General features: G+C 49.2%; 4 protein-coding genes across 4 annotated transcripts; 2 read left to right on the forward strand and 2 right to left on the reverse strand.

Moving 5' to 3' along the window:
- Positions 1-3,393: 3,393 nt before the first annotated feature.
- POL30 (proliferating cell nuclear antigen) lies at positions 3,394-4,402 on the reverse strand (the record flags this gene model as incomplete). The annotated part of the gene is made up of 5 exons (XM_041685274.1): positions 3,394-3,411; positions 3,470-3,756; positions 3,813-4,242; positions 4,307-4,347; position 4,402. Coding segments are annotated over 5 exons (777 nt in total).
- Positions 4,403-5,467: 1,065 nt separating this feature from the next.
- AKAW2_20550S (uncharacterized protein) lies at positions 5,468-6,726 on the forward strand (the record flags this gene model as incomplete). Its single annotated transcript, XM_041685275.1, has 4 exons — positions 5,468-5,484; positions 5,558-5,763; positions 5,844-6,158; positions 6,224-6,726. The coding sequence occupies 4 exons, from the start codon at positions 5,468-5,470 to the stop codon at positions 6,724-6,726; spliced, it is 1,041 nt and encodes a 346-aa protein (XP_041539376.1).
- Positions 6,727-7,365: 639 nt separating this feature from the next.
- On the reverse strand, positions 7,366-9,442 carry AKAW2_20551A (vezatin family protein; the record flags this gene model as incomplete). Its single annotated transcript, XM_041685276.1, has 5 exons — positions 7,366-8,030; positions 8,083-8,534; positions 8,590-9,071; positions 9,132-9,331; positions 9,394-9,442. The coding sequence occupies 5 exons, from the start codon at positions 9,440-9,442 to the stop codon at positions 7,366-7,368; spliced, it is 1,848 nt and encodes a 615-aa protein (XP_041539377.1).
- A 2,088-nt stretch (positions 9,443-11,530) lies between these two features.
- Positions 11,531-14,524, forward strand: sha1 (putative calmodulin-binding protein Sha1; the record flags this gene model as incomplete). The annotated part of the gene is made up of 2 exons (XM_041685277.1): positions 11,531-14,135; positions 14,187-14,524. The coding sequence occupies 2 exons, from the start codon at positions 11,531-11,533 to the stop codon at positions 14,522-14,524; spliced, it is 2,943 nt and encodes a 980-aa protein (XP_041539378.1).
- Positions 14,525-17,750: the final 3,226 nt, after the last annotated feature.

Raw genomic sequence — 17,750 nt, forward strand, 5'->3', positions numbered from 1 at the left:
GGCAAACTATAGGAGGGCCAATTTCGAGTGTTAATGTTAGGAAGCGATCGCCCCGCTTCGTGTCCAGCCATATTTCGATAATAAATTAGATCTCACTCCCTTCATCCGCATTAGTGCACACTTATGCCTTGTTTCTAGAATTATTTCAGCCATCAGCCATGTCTATGCAGTCAAGCATGGCCGGGCGGCCTGCTCCTTTGGGATGCATGATTTAGGCGGCCCTAACTGCGGCCTGCAGCAGCTAGCGCAACAATAAGCCCCAACTAGAGCGTGGATTGATCAGCGCTATTATTACACATAGTCGATCGCTTCAGGCCACACCGGGTGGACCGACCACCTTCAGCCTTGTCATTGACGATTCTGACTGGCTGAATGGAAAATGCCATTGTTCTTAGCATCTTAATGTGTGTCGTTGCTGGACTGTATGTGACGAGGCTGTCGACGGAGACTTGTGGCACGTACGTAGCTGCATTTGTATGGAGCTGGACACTGAATCTCATCGTTGTACCTTAAGAATGACCTAGCCGGAGGATGGAGGGGATGATCCCGTCGACAATGCATGAAGCGGCTGTAGGTTTACTCCGTTAGGCCAAACAGTCATTGAACTTTGAAGGAGGGTCCGGAAAAACTGCTACTCGCCTGGTTTTTCTGCTCGGGCGGAATTACGTGACTGATGGGAGGAGCCAGCAAAAGCAACCATCCATAAAACACGTCAACCTGCGACTTACTATAAATGCCCTATCCCGGAACTTGTTCTATGACCTACTGTAATGAGAGCAAGGAAGGGAAATATTGACGGGACGCGACGCCCAAACCACCGACTCGGTCACGGCTGATCGGCCCTCCGACGCGCCGGTGATCAACTATCAATCCCGGATCTGGTATCCATTTGGGCTCAAACTCAGCACCAAAGATACTCCGTGGCTCTGGGTTCGCCGGGAAATCTGAAGGGCAACCATGCTAGCACTTCAGTGTGGATACGGACCATCGTGGATTCGAGAATGCCGCCCCACGCCTGAGAGACTGAGCAACAAGCACCTTGCGGTGAAGCTTACATTTCAGAAGACTGCACTGTGTACGGAGACTCCGTAAATTATCTCCTTTGTTCGATCTCCAACTCTCCTTACTGCATGTTGTTGCTTGTTCTGTAAATTGTTTCCGGGCGATTGTGACGTGTCTACTCCGTAATCCGTAGCAATCAAAGTATGATGATGTCTCTTCTCCTGAAACGAAGAATGTATAGCATTTGTTCCCTATGCAGCCAATTATGCCAGGAAACAGTTGCTTATCGTCTAGTAACACTCATTGGATGTGGCTGGAGGCGAGGAACGGACTCCCCTGCTCATGAAGCTCGCATTCAGAAAGGATTACCGCCATCGAAGGGTTGTTACAGCTCATCCCGCGACCGAAGTCTTTCCAAAGAGAGCAAAGTGTATCAATTTGAAGTCCCTTTAGCCTCGAGGATGTCTCGAGACCAAAGCGTGTCTTGGTAGACAGCAAAGTTGGACGTGGCGAACTCGAACTCGAACTCGAACTCGAACATGTGGGCCTTCGCACATGCAGAGTTGCTGTATCTGTTGCTTGTTACTGGAGCTTAGCATTTCCCAGACATCACGTCGCAGATCTCAGGCAGCAGGCGGCGTAAGTATGCACTGGGCCCGCAACACAGGGCTTTACAGCTTGGTGGGGTGATTCCAAGCCATGCTAGAGATTAGCATCGCAAGCTTTACTGAACGCGGCTATGATCGTGTCTGACACGCATAGAGATGATGCAGGTAGAGCCATCGCTTGGCTCTAAAATGTCTTAGTAAGGAGTAGAAAAAAAGAAGTATCTTCGAGCCGTTCAGGTGAACAAGGCTTTGTGCAGGATGGCCGGCGCTGAAGGGCTCTAAGATCGAGAAGTCCGCTTCACGGCATCACGGTGACACAAAGGTGGGTTTTAAAGTTCAGAGCAAGACCAGAGCCCGGCATGATACGCAAGTTAAATCAACGTTGTGAGATTTATGGTAGACAAGAAATCCTGACAGCTCTTTCCGACAGGTTAGCCATGTAGACAGATGCAGCCAAGGCAACCGCAACCCCAGAAATATTCCAGAAGGTGTATCGTACAAAAATAAGCAATACCAACCACTAAGTAAAAGGCATGTCTAAGCTCTTGAAGTCCCAGATGAATTCACAAGGAAGTCAGATGGTACTCAGTAAAAACAGTCCCATCCACCTCGATATCACCTCCACCAGCCAGCCAGCCAAACAATACAAACAAACATTTCCCCCCGTACTCCCCCAGCTCACCCAATCCGGTAAGCGGTCAAGCCCACCACCAACGCATCGCACCATAAAAAAAAACCCACGACAGCTAAGCTTGACTCACCTTCTCTTCTTCTTCCCTAAGCGCCATCCCCACCAATGCTGCGTTTCTTTGCTACACACGACAAGAAGACCTCCAGGTCTTCCTGTCCTCGGCTCTGATTTCTCCTCCCGGGGAGAAATCACCCGAAACCCCCTTGCAAATGAGAAATTCGGAGGAATCTTCACCCTATGCACCCGCCATTTGGAAAATGAAATCATTTTTCAAATGGCCGGTACTGCCCTCAAGGGCCTGGTGTGACATCCTTGCACACACCTGCAATCGGCATCAGAAACATCGGGGGGAGGAAGGGAAGGGATGTAAGGGTTCGCTCTTGCATTCCTTTTCCCTTTCTCTTTTTCCCCATGGGAGAGTCGTTGCGAAGATTGTGTGTGCACTCGGCAACTTTTGACCGGGTGTGCGACACTTTAGTGCAATACGCAGCATGCCGTTTCCTGTTCTCCCCTCGCTGGGAGGATGGGATTGGTATCATTCGATTCCGATTATTCTGGTGGGGGTGGCGCTTCACTTCTTTTTTCTGAGGTTAGTTGGATCCCCTGTTTTTTAATATAAGGCTTTAATGTGTCTGTTCGCGGTTTGGGAAACTGGAAAGGACTTTGTTTTTCCCCGGCTAATTGTTGGGTTTGGGGACCTGTATGGGTCCCTTTCTTAGGTTCTTGATGGCCTAGTGGGTTAGAGATATACTATATGGTCGAGGAGGAAGAGATGTGTTATGGGCATCTGTTCTAAGCTGCTATTGCAGGATAGTTATATACGTCTGTTGAGAATGCAGCTTCATTATACAAATCCACTGCTTCGTACTTCATATATGACATGTAGAGAGACTGGACAGAATTATTGTAACCAATTGGACTTTGAACACGTTGGTCGCTTAGCATCTAGCTGGATATTATAGAAACAAAACTGAACACAGGCCCCCGAGAACATTCAGGATATTTTCCGAACATTAGAAGTTGAAAAGAAAAGAAAGAGAAATCGTTGCCTCCATGTTGCTCCCACTCGTCATTATGATCTCGCATGTCCACTTACTCCTCATCGCCAATCTAAACATTATAAGTCAATATATATCTCTCAAGACAGTTGAATGAGGAATCATCGTACCTTAGGAGCCAGGTAGAATCTCAAGTGACCGCTACCAAGGCCATACTCAACGAGGAGCGGCACCTCCTGCGACAGGCACAGGGTGACCTTGTTCGACAGGTTGGTAGCCTTGCAGAAGTTGACGAGGTACTTGAGGGAGAAGGTGAGGGCGACGGGTTCGGTGAGGGAGATGGAGACGTTCTGTGCGGGGTTCTCGACGTTGGTGTGCTGACGGACGGTGACGGAGCCACTGCCAATGTCACCCTGGCAGGAGAACTTGACACCCTCCTTCGTGGCCTCAATGACAACTGGGAGAGGAATTAGTCGCGAATCAAACCCATCGCCAATGGAAAGAACAACATACCGGACTCAGAGAGAGCATTCAGATCCCTGCAGATACGCTGGAACTCTGCTGCCGGCATCTCTACCGTAGCAGCGTACTCTGTCTCCGGGATGGCCAGGTGCTCCTGGTCAATGTCCATCAACTTGATATCATACTCGCTAAGTCTATCCGTCTCGGCACTCTCGAACATCAAGTTGACGGCATCGGGAGAGTCCTCAGCCTTGAGAGTGAGAATGTCTTCGTTTTGGGCGGCACGCAGGACCTTGGTCAGGGAGACCAGGTTGATACCGAGGGCAATGTTACGGTCGCAACGGTAGGGGGAGAATCCCTCGGCCTTGAGCATCATGGAGACAAGAGCGACATGGGAGTTGTCCATGGCCTGAAGTGAGATACCGGAGTCATTGCAGTCGAAGTTGCAGTCTTGGACCAGGTCCTTGATGGCGTCGACGACCTGAAGAAACCGAATGTCAGCAATCAAGTAATGGCATGCAACAGTATGATCGAGAGTTACTTACGCGCTTCAGGAGACTGGCTTGTTCTAGGCGAGCTTCAAGCACTGAAATAGTTGTTAGCATACAATCTTGAACCAGTTGAAGCTTGTGACGCTCACTTTTGATGTGATGGTATGTGAGTACGGTGAGAAGCTAATGAGAAGGAGAAGAGGAAGATGAGGAGAGGCTGAGACAAGTAGGTAGTGGTTAGCAGGTGAAAGAAGGATCGTGAAGAATGAAAGTCGTAAAGAACTGACAGAAGGAATTGAGTGCGTAGGAAGGATAGCGGCGTGTCTTTCAGGTTGGGGTGAATTTATTGAGGGACCTGAAAGTGCAGCGAATTCGCGTTCGAGGGTTTCATTAGTGGGGAGGCACGCGTCCCAGTCGCGTCATTCCTTAGGCTGATATCACCCTTTGGGGTTAGTCTGGTGCTGCCTGAGGCTGGGCTATACCGCACCCGTCACGAAGAAGCGTCACTACCACTTGTGACTAATCCTGCAACTGAAACATATCTCTACGGAGTATGGGAAGTCATTTCTGTGTAGCCAAAGGCCTACAGGGTGGTGAAGTATGCTTTGTGCTAGGCAGGCAGTTCTGAAACAGTGCGTGCACTGTTCATCCAAGCATACCAGACTCTTATCGTGCGCATTTGAATAACCCAACCCAGTGCCTGTAGGTCGCGGGTAACACTTGACTAGAGAATGATGATTAACAGTTATTGTGTCTCAATGACAATGATATCGGCGTAGGACTGACCACTAAACACACTACTAAACTCCGTAGCCGCTAAGAGTCAAATACAATGATAACTCAGCAATGCATCACGTTACAACTACTAGGACATGCTATATATTACTATCCCTGCAATATGACCAGGGAAATGCAGATGAGTAGTCAACATATGGATATTCAATTGGTCTTGAGCGAGGGACAAGTGGAGAAAGCGGAATATGAATTCCTTATGACAGTCCTCTTCCGCGGTAATGGCTGGATTACAAATGCAATCAGTATGGAGATATGACAGGCATTTGAACAACCCAGAGGGTGATGGTACATACATCACAAATTAGTGAGCTATAGAATTAGTATAAATGTCGGGCCCAGCTGTTGAATTATCCGAACGATCCATTTTCCCCTTCTTATAGTAACAGTGGAGTAACATTTCAACGCAAACCTATTCTAAATATGACCACAGTATTCATGTCAGTCGCTCATCCAAAAGCCAAAGCACTTGGGTAGTATACGCATTGCAAGAAAAGCTCACACAAGCCACAGAACAGGAGCCAGCGGCTACATCGGCGGCGACGTTCTATCAGTACTTGTATCCAAGTACCCAGACCTGCACTACCGCTTACTGGTCCGAAGCCGCGATAGTGGGCAGAAGATCAAGGCACAATATCCTACTGTCGAGATTATTCAAGGCGATCTTGATAATTCAGAGACGCTGGCAGCAGAAAGTGCTAGGGCCGATATCATCATCCGTTAGTGGACGCATCCATTCATTGTCACATAGTATCCATCATAAGGGACGAGTACCCGCTGACATCACCGGCCCTAAAAGACACAGCTGATGCTGCTGACCACCTCGGAGCAGCTAAGGCAATAGCTCAGGGTGCTCTAGAAGGGCATACCGAAGAACGCCCTGTCTATTGGTTGCATACCAGTGGTGCCGGGATCTTCTCGTTCTCAGACACTGAAAACAAGGTATATGGAGAGAAAGGCGAGAAGATCTATGATGATGTGCAAGACATTCACGAGATTGTCAACTTTCCTGACCATGCGTTCCACCGAGATGTGGATAAAGCGGTGTTGGAGGCTGGATCGGTGCGTCCAGGTGTCCTGAAGACTGCTATCGTATCCCCAGTTACTGTTTACGGTAGGCTTCAATAACGACCAACACGGAAGAGAATGGAGATAACTAATTTGGCTGCTATGCCTTAGGTCGTGGCCGAGGACCCTGCTCCCAACGCAGCAGACAGATATACGAGCTAGCCAAACTGACCATCCAACGCCAGAAAGTTCCCATCATCGGCCGGGGCCTTTCATTCGCGACTGATATTCACATTGAGGATCTGACTAGTTTATATGTCATTCTTTTCGAAAAGGCCCTTTCAAAACAAGACGATGGGCTTTGGGGTCCGGAGGCATACTACCTCAGTGAGAATGGGGAGCATTGCTGGGGTGAGCTGGCCCGTTCAATTGGACAGATCTGTGTAGCGGAAGGATTCATCCCAAACGCCGAAGAGGAGGCTTTTGGCTTTGAGGACGCTCGGAAATGGGCAGGCTATGAGGCTGCTAGTTGGGGGCTAAATGTACGATGTCGGGCCAGTCGTGCTCGTCAATTGCTGGGGTGGCAGCCGTCTGCGCCATCGCTGGAATCCGAGCTTCGGGATATCGTGAAAGGGGAATATTGCCGTCTGCAGGAGGCGGAAAGCAGTGCATGAGGCTTTGTTAAGATGTTGGTTCTGAATTGATACAAGTAGATTGCAAAGAATTGGCCGACTTACAGTCGGACCATAGTAACCGAAGATTGAGGTTCCGTCAGTGGTACTACGCAAATCGCACAATCTATACCATCAAAAACACCTAATTCAACGGAGCAAGACATCATTCTTCAGACATAAATGAATACTGTCTCAATACCAATAATTACGCTAGAATGTAGGATATGTACACAAGGCTGATGATACAGAACAAACGAGATCAAGTGAAAGCCGCCAGCATCTGTTTCGGCAAGCATAGTGAGTATACAGGAAGACGAACGGACGAGTCAAGAAAAAAGTACATGATATACAGTATCAACGATTGTAAGGCCCAAGGGTGTCCGCCAGGGGAAAGAGGTAATAATAAGTAACCGGGCTGAGATAGAATGCAAAACTGCCTTAACGCCGCTGACACCGGACCGCTCTATACATTTCTGGGTATCAATCTGCAAAGGTTGCTAGGAAGATTCGGCTTCCAGCTCGAGATAGAGTGAAGCTTAGGTGATAATATGCGGGAGGAGGAAGGGAAAAGGAATTCGGGTATCGAGGTGGCGGTAGAGGGGGATAGGGTTGGAGGAATGCCGTCGAATGATGGCGGAATCAGATGCTTGTGACACGTTTCGCAGCTATTGTGGTACGAGGTCGTTGCTTGATTACCATTTCTAGCTCCTTGAGCATGTTTGTATTGGCATCAGTGCGCTCCCGAGCGGCTGCTTGTCGCGCTCTATCTTCCTTGACTCGCGCGATTCGTTCTTCTCGGGTTAATGACATCCTCTTGTTCCGAGCCGGAAGAGCTACGGCTTCAAAAATTTCCTCCTCATCATCTAGTGTATGAACGATGCTGGGATCTGTGTTTTCGCCAGTCAACGCTCGAAGGGCGTCTGCAGGGCTGCCCTCGACTGCAGTAGAGCCCCCAAGGCTGGGTGTGGGTGACAGGGGTGTTTTCAAAAAGCTCGAGGGTCGCGAAAATTCCGGATTTGCGGGTTTTTCCAAACTACTCATCAATGCGGATTTTCCCGACTCCCACTCCTGGAGAAGGCTTCTAATGTCCGCTCCAATGGATTCATACTGAGGCATGAGGCTCGCCTCGAATTCACCAGCATCCGGTCGCTCGAGGTTAGAGCTAGATGCCTCCTTGAGGATGTGCATCTTTGCGTGAAGCGCACGAATTCCCTGGGAGAGCGAATTGATATTTCGGTATTGTGCACGGAGATTGTCCTTGTTGGGCGAAGCTGTTGGTAGTGGAGAAGGCGGGATGACATCACCTGGCACGATGATTAGCTCTGGCGTGGATTCTGTTGAAGGAGTGGTACTTACGATCGTCCTCGTTGAGGATGTTGGTCATCTTGTGGATGTTCTCGCCGGTCACATGGGCCAGGTCCCGCATCTGCTCAACTGCCGTGGTCCATCTAGCAATATCGGACCCGCCGCCATCTGCGCCGAGCGCGAGAAGACAACAGAGGATGCTCTTTCTCACGATGTAAAGCCTTCCGAAAAGTGTGCGAAGGGCGCGTAGAGAGTACTGATCTTCGGTGGCTCGCTCATCGAACGCTGCCTGGGCCTCCATAAGCTCCTCCTCTGATATATCGTAGATATCGTAATACTTGGCGAGGTTGGTGGCATCGGTAAGTGGGCGTAGGGTATGTTGGGCCCGGATGTACTGGCCTAGCATGAGATAGAACGACTCCGACACAGTTCGGCGCAGTCTCAGACATCGTCGCGTTTGCGTCTGATCTTCGAGTCGGCTTACTGGGGGCAACGGTGTGCTTCTACTCGATAGATTAGTGATCTTTGTCAGCGAAGCTAGAAGTCAGAGCAACTCACATGCGGTAGCCTCTTGAGACCAACTCAACTTCCTGTATGAATACAACCGATGCGGAAGCGGCAGAGTCAAACCCTTGAGCGTTGCTGATAAAAGTCACAGCTGCGTCAACAGCTTGATGACGCAAATATTTAAGCCACTGTCGCTTGGCGAATGCATAAAACAGAACCCCAATTACGGGCACGAGAACCAACAAAACTCCGACTTTCCGAGGGTTAAGACCAGACGAGGTTCGAGACCGGCTCCAATGTAACAACCAAGCTACGGAGAAAGAAGTCGAGGCCGTGACAACAGCACCTTGTATGCCAAACGTGGTGGAGATCGATGGAAGGTCTGCTGGAAGAGCCGTAGACATCACATCTGCAGCTGATGTGTAAGAGGGCGCAGAGTGTTCGTTCAGCAGCTGAGACGCAACGATGACATAGCCGAACTGTTCCAGGAATCTTTCGTTGTCGCTTCGTCCAACGCGGGAGTTCAGAGCAGACTGGGCAGAGAGGTTCGTCAGTAACAAGCACAACCAAGGCAATAGGTGGGGTGTTCATACCGTGCAGACATCATAGAGTCGACCCAGAGCTGCCCGCTGTCGCGAGACTCTCCGTTCAAGGGGCTTGGGTAGTTTATTCCGAATACGCTCCTGGAATTTCGAAACTCCTCGTGGGGCAAAATCCGCAGCCGTGGAATCGGAGAAATCATCGCTATGGTCTGTCTCCTTGACAGGCCAGTTTGGGTCGTGTTCGCCTTCCCCTGACGTATGACCAGATAAGACTTTGTAATTTCCCCCAACATATGAACCGGGGATAACTCACCCTGGAGGTAGTCCGCCAAAGGCGAGTTCTCATAGACGAGCGATTCCATGACCAGTGAACATTCCGTAATGGTGGCGATGAGAGAGGAGTCGGGGAGAAACACGGATGCTGTAAGGCTAAGAAGGGGAAACAAGGATCAAGGCGGGAAAGGTTCGAGCAATGGAGTTGAGACAGGTGTAAGATTCAAGCGCGTTCAGTTGCGAATTATCGCAAACCCATCTCCGCGACAGTCCAATGGGGCGCGTGGGAAAGTCGACTCAAGGAGAGGGCAATGAAGTGGAGGAGCGAGATAGTAGTATCGAATGGGAACGGGGGGGAAGAAGAAGGGCGACGAGCTAAAGGCTAAAGCAAGTTGACTAGTTGTTGAAATCCGAGGCGCGGCGGGTTGTAAGGGAGGGCGAGTGGATACGCAAGAGGAGTTATAGTAAGCGGGTTTAAGGCCGGCGCAGGATATACATAGCAATCTACCCCTGGCAGATGGAGACACTCTGGGTTGAGGAACAAAGAGGAAGCCCGAACGACGGTGCCTGTGCAGCGGCCACGTTGAAGATCAGACCATGTGTGTGTCTGGGGAACTGGATTGCCTGCGCTTTCCTCTTTTTCTGCTCGAATCGGAGCTGGCGCTGCTCCGACGCCCGCCCGGCCTTGTCCGTTTCCTTTTTCTCTTTACCTGCAAACCAGAAATCCCTAACTAAGAATAGGCGCCCCCCACCGTTTCGGTGGGCTTTTTTTTTCCCTCTTGTGCGAATCAACCAGCTCGATTCGATCTGGCCGATTATTCCTACAGGGCACTGCTAATCTCTTTTTCCATCCAGTGAGCGCTCGCGATGGGTTACACCCCCAGGCTTTCCCAACGGACTCAAACGGTGATCACACAAGTTAGTTTGCGAGGGGATGATCGCAAGTCTGTGCTTTGACTTTTCCCCTCATCAACCAAAACTTGGGTGGAACTGACGTCTTGTGAACTACGGCAGACCGAGGTTTCAGCATCGAGCATATGTTGGAGCCCGCGTGGGATCTCGGATGTCACCATTATTACCCTCGGGGTACACATTCAAACGGCTTGTTTCATGTTGCTCGGATTTGAGGCAGCCTCGGAGCATAGCTCTTTATAGCTAATACCAAGAACTCAAACATTGGCAGAGGATTTATTGATGCTGCATTGAGGTTGTTTCAAGTGGCTTATTACTTTTCAACGACGGGCAAGCCTATTCATCATCACTACAGACTGGCACTGGATCTGTAGAAGAAAATGACAAGGTAAGACAGAGGCGGCAAACTCGTCTCTCACTGCAGCCTACTGCACATTGCCACATATATCTTTTCAACTTCCATGTCTCCTTGCCATCTGCACATGCACCGTGCCTAATGAGGATCCTGGTCGGACCCTACAGCATACAGGGGCCAATATCGCTGTGGCGCAAGTAGTTAATATGCAGCTTTACGTCTCCTTGCACTATCAATTTCGCCCTCTTCGCCATCGGGATAGTAATGCTCCATAGATTAGATTTCTACTACTCTATACATGGGGATGTTAAACGAATACGAGGGGATGCTGTTTGTGTAGCAACAATTTATTTAGTTACTCCTCAGTGGACACCGTTGGGGCTTTGTATGTGATCGACATCTAACCTAAAAGAGACTAAAATTGTATTCTAGAAAAGTAGTCGGTGGTCGCATCAGGCCTTGAAGAATGTGGAGGACTACGTTCAGTAGCACCACACAGCGAGTCACCTAGTGAAGGATGTTCAATGACTTTGGCCAGGCAGGAACAACTGTGACTGAGAATGTCTCGATTTGCCATCCATGACGGCTGCCTAAGGTGTCCACCCCCTTCCCGTTGCACGGGCAACGCAGCGTCAACATCGCGTCTCCATACCTCAGACCCATCCTCGACCAAACTTTCTATGACTTAGCCTCGATCTCGCCCCCGAAGCTTGACAGGTCATCCCATCATATAACTTGAAGGCCTTCTTCTACCTTTAATGTCAACTGAATCTTAGCTCTCAGCCGAACAATTGAACCTGACACGCCAAACAGTAGTCGGGAAAGTTATTTACGAGTTATCTCCATGAATAGAGGCTCTGCCTAAGCATCAAGACTACTTTAAAAGGATTCTCCTTGCAATATTCTCAATATGTCCGGCTTTCTGTACGAAGCTACGACCCCTTGCCCTGCAAGGACGAGCACTTCTTTCTTCAGCCGGGGCAGCAACAGAAGCTCGTCCGACAGCATGTGGGAAGATAGTCTGGGTAACTCGGACGATACTGCTAACATCGAGTTCACGACCGAAATTAAACAGTCTGTACTTACGGGGGTCAAGCCCAAAAGACGGACCAAGACAAGTACATCCTTTGCTATTCACGAAGACCATGGAGAGAATCCTACACAGCCGGCATACAAGCCGAAGCGGGATTCGAGCATAGCAGCACCGACCACGAGCCGCAAAACATCCTTACTTGCGCAGCCAGCTCAGAGATTTCGTCCCAAAATCAGCTTCGGCCCGAGCCCAGGCACGCAGTCGCGTCAAGAAGGTTTAACTCACCAGTCAACAAGTAAGAGAACGGACAGAGAGAAAAACAACGCGCTTTTGATGCGCATCAATGGAACAGATGGCCAGGAGAAGGCAAGGAATAGCCTGAAGACGGATGTACGCCGTAACACGGTTTATATTCCCCCGGATGACGGTACAGTGGCCAGTGTATTCATGGGTCTCTCCAGCCCGCCCAAGTCGGACAGTTTGGACAAGTGTATCAATGAAGATACTCAAGTCAACAGCTTGGAGTCACAGATTGCTAAGAAGCGACAAGCCAAACGACCTTTCGCATCGTCTGCCCAACGGGCTCCATTGAAGCCAAGCTCTAAAGTAATGCAGGAGTCCTGCATTCATCACGACATTGCCGGGAAGAATGGCGGAAAGGAGAATGTGCCTCCAGGAACAGTTATCGCTGAAGGCAAGAAAATACATCAGGCCCTGAAAGCCAAGGAGGATTCGGGAAACCGCCTAAATGCTCCTCTGATGGCAGCTAGAAGAGCTGGTGCTACCAATGCCTCTGCAAAGCCTACATCCAAGCCTCTATCCACCAAGACGAGCAACACTCAGCAAAGGAGCAATGTACTGAGCAACAGCCAAAACACCACTAAAGCACGACAGAACAAATCCGAACACAATAGCACCATGAAGCCAAGTTTGACATCAGACTACAACCGAAACGCTTCTACACGAACCTCAAATCTATCTACGTCACCGAAGCCATCAAAAACAAGCATAGTATCCAAATCGACTACATCGCGTAACAACACGAAGCCTATTGCGAAGGATTGTCCAATTATTTCAGACAACATCACAAACCCGGCACTGTACGAAGAGAATTGGCTCTCGCACCAGGAGGTGATAATAACACAGTTGGTCAACGAAATGTTCCAATGTACTTGTGAGGAGCCAGAAATCGACAACCACGCCATGCTTCGACATGAGCTCCTCACCTTGTACCAGGGAGCATATTTCGCACACCTCCACAAACGTCTTCAAGCATCATTGTTATACGGCGCTTTGAGTATACCAAAAGACGTGCTCACGCGCAGTAGCCGTCTTCACAACGATCTGGATTTGAAACGGAAGTTCTTGGATATTTGGATCAAGACCTACGACCTGCGAGCATTGCGAGCCGCGGCGGAAGCAATCATTGGAAGGAAGATACCCACCTCTAAGTTGGTTCATGGAGACGATGCCTCGGATAATGACAGGGCGATGAAACGAAAGTTGGAAGGATTCCTGGATGCATTCTTGTTACGAAACCAGGATATTGACCCTCAAGAAAAGATCGCTGCTGGAGAGAATGGCGGTGCAGCTGGCCAGGCATACCGTCGGACTGTTCTTCGAAGCATGATGATGGTTGTCCTTCTGGACAAAGCGAGAATGGGCCATGGGACAGCCGTTCCGCGACGCCTTTTCCTCTCTTCGTCACCTGTCAAGTCCTCTAGTGCAGTGCTCCAGGCACTGGGTCGGTTCTTGCTGCCATCGTGCGGAGACATCATCAAAGCATTGAGCCACTTGGACTGCGAATTGATTTATGAGCAGCATCCATTGGAAGAATATGACTACCGGGTTGACAACCTTGCTGTAGATCTTCGGGACGGTGTGAGGTTGACAAGGATTGTGGAATTGTTATTCTATCCTTCAACCTCATCCGGTGAAGTGTCAAACGGAAGCTTGCCGCTTTCGAGTCATCTGAAGTTCCCATGCAGGAGCCGCACGGTAAAACTTTTTAATATTCAAATTGCCTTGGATGCGCTGGCTTATGCCCAAGAGACAAGGAAGCTCGTGAAAGACATACGCGCAGAAGATATCGTCGACGGACACCGCGAGAAGACCATTGCGTTGTTGTGGAAGCTGGTCAGCACATGGGGCCTTGCTGGGCTAGTAGACTGGGGGGACGTCAAAAAGGAGATTCAAAGACTGAGGCAGAAAGTCGCTTTTCAGGCTGGTGAAGATGGCATGCCATCGAGCGGGAATGATGAGAGCGACGAACCAACCTTGCTGCTCAAGCAATGGGCATCTACCCTTGCACATCTCAAGGGCGTACCGGTTGACAACCTGAGCACGAGCTTCAGTGATGGCAAGGTATACGAAAGTATTGTTGACGAATACGACGGATATCTCGTGGAGCATGCCGAGGATCATAGCAGAACTCCATCTCTAGAATCGCGTCTGCGGGCATTGGGATGCAGTGCAGAATTCGGTGAGTTTACCAATGACATTACTCCCTCCATAGCGACTAACATAGACCCAGCCAAACTCGTGTCTCCCTCTTCAAAGTCTCATATCGTCGACAGCGACTTCACAATCGGAGCACTCGCGTTCCTCTGTTCGCGGCTTCTGCCAGCTACGAAGCGCGCGCGAGCTGCGACAGTAATCCAGACAGCATGGCGACGGACCCTGACGCGTCGAGATGATGAGCGCCGAGTCATCGCAAGGGATATTGCCAGACAATGCGCTGCAGTTGTACAAACACAACACCGAATTCTCTGGGCGAAGGAGGTGATTGTGCGGTGGTGGAGGCTGACTCGAACTCAACAGCATGGTCGAGTAGTTGCTGCATATGCCTACGAGGACAACCAATATCTATGAACGCGCATCAACATATGGGGCTAAGGATTGTTGCACAATCCAGATGGTTTCTACAGCTCAGAAGGTCCAAGTGCAGCACTACCGTTTAGTTTGTGTATTCGAACAATAATTCATAATTCATAATTCCAATCACGCAGCATCACCCCCCACATAGTGAAAGACACTTAGTCGCTACCTAACATCCCCTGCCCCTTCCTCGGATCATATTCCATTAGCCAAATCATCACCCAACTAGTACCTAAACACTATCTATGAGAGCTATTACATATGGGCATCCAACACCCAACGCCCAACCACACACCCCCAGAAGTCTTATCTATCAATCTCTCAGGACAACTAGAAAAGAAGCAAATAAAAAGCTGCCGATACGAGAAAGAGATTATTATCCAACATGATTATGTACATGGAGCATCATAGTAGATAACTAGACGACTAGTTAGTGGGGTTCTGATAGAACCGATCATATCACAACTTAGTACTGTCCGGAGTAAAGTAATTGCTTTAGTCATATCATATACCCAACCAAGTCACTACATACATACATACTATAACCTACACCCCGTGCTTTTATATTATTTGGTTTAGTTTAGTTTGGAGTAGTAGTTGATTGAATCCGTCTTATGTACATAGGGAATAACGTATGCGTTATGCGGTATGCATTTGAAGAAGAAAGCCAGAAGCTGAAGAAAATAATCAGCGATCATGACGACAAAAGTTCTGCAGAGATATACATCATACCAGCTTACTACAGTAGTTGGTAACTTGTATGATGGTGATAAAAATAAATCCAAGTTCATACTATATATATATAAATAAATGATGCTATAATAACTAATATATGCATCTGCCTATTTTGCTCGACTCCTTGGCAACTACTGTAGTACATATCTGGGATGGCAACCATGCAATCAAAAATCAAATTACATTTTTTATTTACATCTGGAAGATTTCAAAGGATAATTACCAGGCATTATTAATATAAAGTAAAAAGCTGAAATCAAAATTGGATTATTACTTAGTTACATACATTATTTGTGACTTAGTAAGTAATAGTAATCATTATAGTTGTGATAAAAGTAAGATTTTCTTACGATGATATGCTTATGCTTCATGTTACATTAACTGTTACAGTAGGGTGTACCTACCTACCTAGTAGTAGTAGTTAAAGGTATCGCTTACGTGGGAGAGAGATCAGCCAGTCAGCCATCCATTCATCCCACACACACGGGAGGAGATGGAGGGAGAGAGAGTTTGTCGAGGTGAACTCGTATGATGTCACTGGTTTTTTGTTTTGGTCGCAGCTGACGAGGAACTTAGTTACCTACTGCTACTACGTACCAAATAACTACAACATGTACTTGTAGTTGGCTGAAGTATGATGTTATTCATTATTCATTGATTAATTTACCAATATTAATTTAAATGTGCCTGTTGTCAGTGGGTTTCAGTGGTTGGGATATTTAAAGAAAATGACGTCGGTTGAGCATCTGCCATCTGCCAGCTGAAGCGGGCGATCGCATTTTCCCCTCCCTCCTCTACGAAGTATGACCGAGGTAGTATTGGGCATCCTCCTCGATGATATAATGCTTCCGATGATCAGATGCTGTTCTTGAATCAGAACGACGAATCCGGAGAGTTGAGAGTAGTAGCAGCAGCCCTGCGGGGAAAAGGAAACAACAGACGTTCGAGAAGATTACTGGAAGCGGCAACACACGCCTCCTCTTTTCTTATTCTTTCTCTTGTCTCTCCACCTTCCCCCAGTCCGATGACCAGATCGATCGCCAACGGGCTTTGACTTCCCCTCCCTTACGCCGTACAGTAGTCTCGCTGCAAAGGGCCCTGCAGTGCATTGGTACCGGCCTGCTGGTTGGAGTCCCGGTAGACTATATGTACCTGTGCTGGCGTGAACGAACTTTAATCGCGGGGTTGTTATTGGCAGAACGGCCGGTCCGCCATCAGGAGATTCATTCCCCTCTGGCAACCCTTCCTGAGAAAAGAGCGGTCGATCGCCGGCTCGGAGGGAATTGCGAGATGCTCTTTGCTGGCCGGAGTTGCTATTCTTCCGGATCAGCGGAGAGGAAGTAAGAAAAGGGGTATCTTAAACTTAGTCCGTATTGCAATGAGGCTTAGACAAACACACACTCTGTCTCTTGGTATCGACTTGCTCCCGTGGACAATCTGTGATGTGCAGACAGACGTGTCCGAGGACCTGGACAGCTTGTCTTCTTCCAAGCCCCCTTAATTGGGTACGTCTAATCGATTCAAGCTGCAACATAGCCTAGTCGCTCTCTCTTTCCCCCTGAGCAAACTTCGACGTGGTCATGCTTGGTATTCGTTCGCCAAGAACTCGTCCTGCAATATAGGAGCAGATGATCGACGAAGATCTCCCACCTTCCGGGGGGTGATACTCCTTTTCAGACCGGCCAGTATCTACTTGGTGCTCTTGAGATGCTTCCCCCCATCCTCCTCCATCCCACAGCCGCAGTCATTCGCCCAAGTATTTGGAATGGCGCTTGGCATCCTTGGCCGGTCACCAACTCAACGCGGGATCCTCTTGGGCCAGTTGCACCGGGGAGGCAAGGAGGAGGAGGAATGTGTCGACGGCGGACCGTAGGTCGGTCGCTGTAGCTCCGGACTCCGGGAAAGACCGGAGACCGACCACTCTCTCACGCCGATGGGGGGTTCTAGCCAGAAGCTCATTCCACCGCAACAGGCGTCGTTCGCAACTTGGCTGTGATCATCTTGGCGACAATTCTCCGTCGTACCGGGGGCAAGGTCACAGGACGTTGCCAAGAACTGCAGTGGAATGTCCAGAGGGGAGGGATGAGTACTGAGCAAGGGGCAGTCGAAACGGGGACCACTCGGTTTTTCAACTCCGCCTCTCAAGTGAAGGGATCCCCATTCTTCATGGTTGCATGGGGTGAATTGTATATGCCTTGGCTATCTTGGCGGCCCTCTTGGCCGTCTCAGTCGGAATCATGACTCTTCCAAGAGGCTGTGATGTCTGTGATGTTGAAGGTTTCGGGTGATGCGCTGTGTCTCCCCAACCCAGTGTGGTATGTCGATCATGTGCTCAATGATGAGAGCATTGCCATCCCTTTGAAGAAATGGGCTCGATGCTGCCACTGACACATTCTAGACGTTTGCCTACCACGGTAAGATTTCGACGTGCAGGCCGGCCCGTCCTGGAGTACTTGGGTTCTGGATCTTCATCCACCTTTGCAAT

Source organism: Aspergillus luchuensis, chromosome 2, assembly GCF_016861625.1.
Source record: "Aspergillus luchuensis IFO 4308 DNA, chromosome 2, nearly complete sequence".
In the NCBI taxonomy this organism is placed as follows: domain Eukaryota; kingdom Fungi; phylum Ascomycota; class Eurotiomycetes; order Eurotiales; family Aspergillaceae; genus Aspergillus; species Aspergillus luchuensis.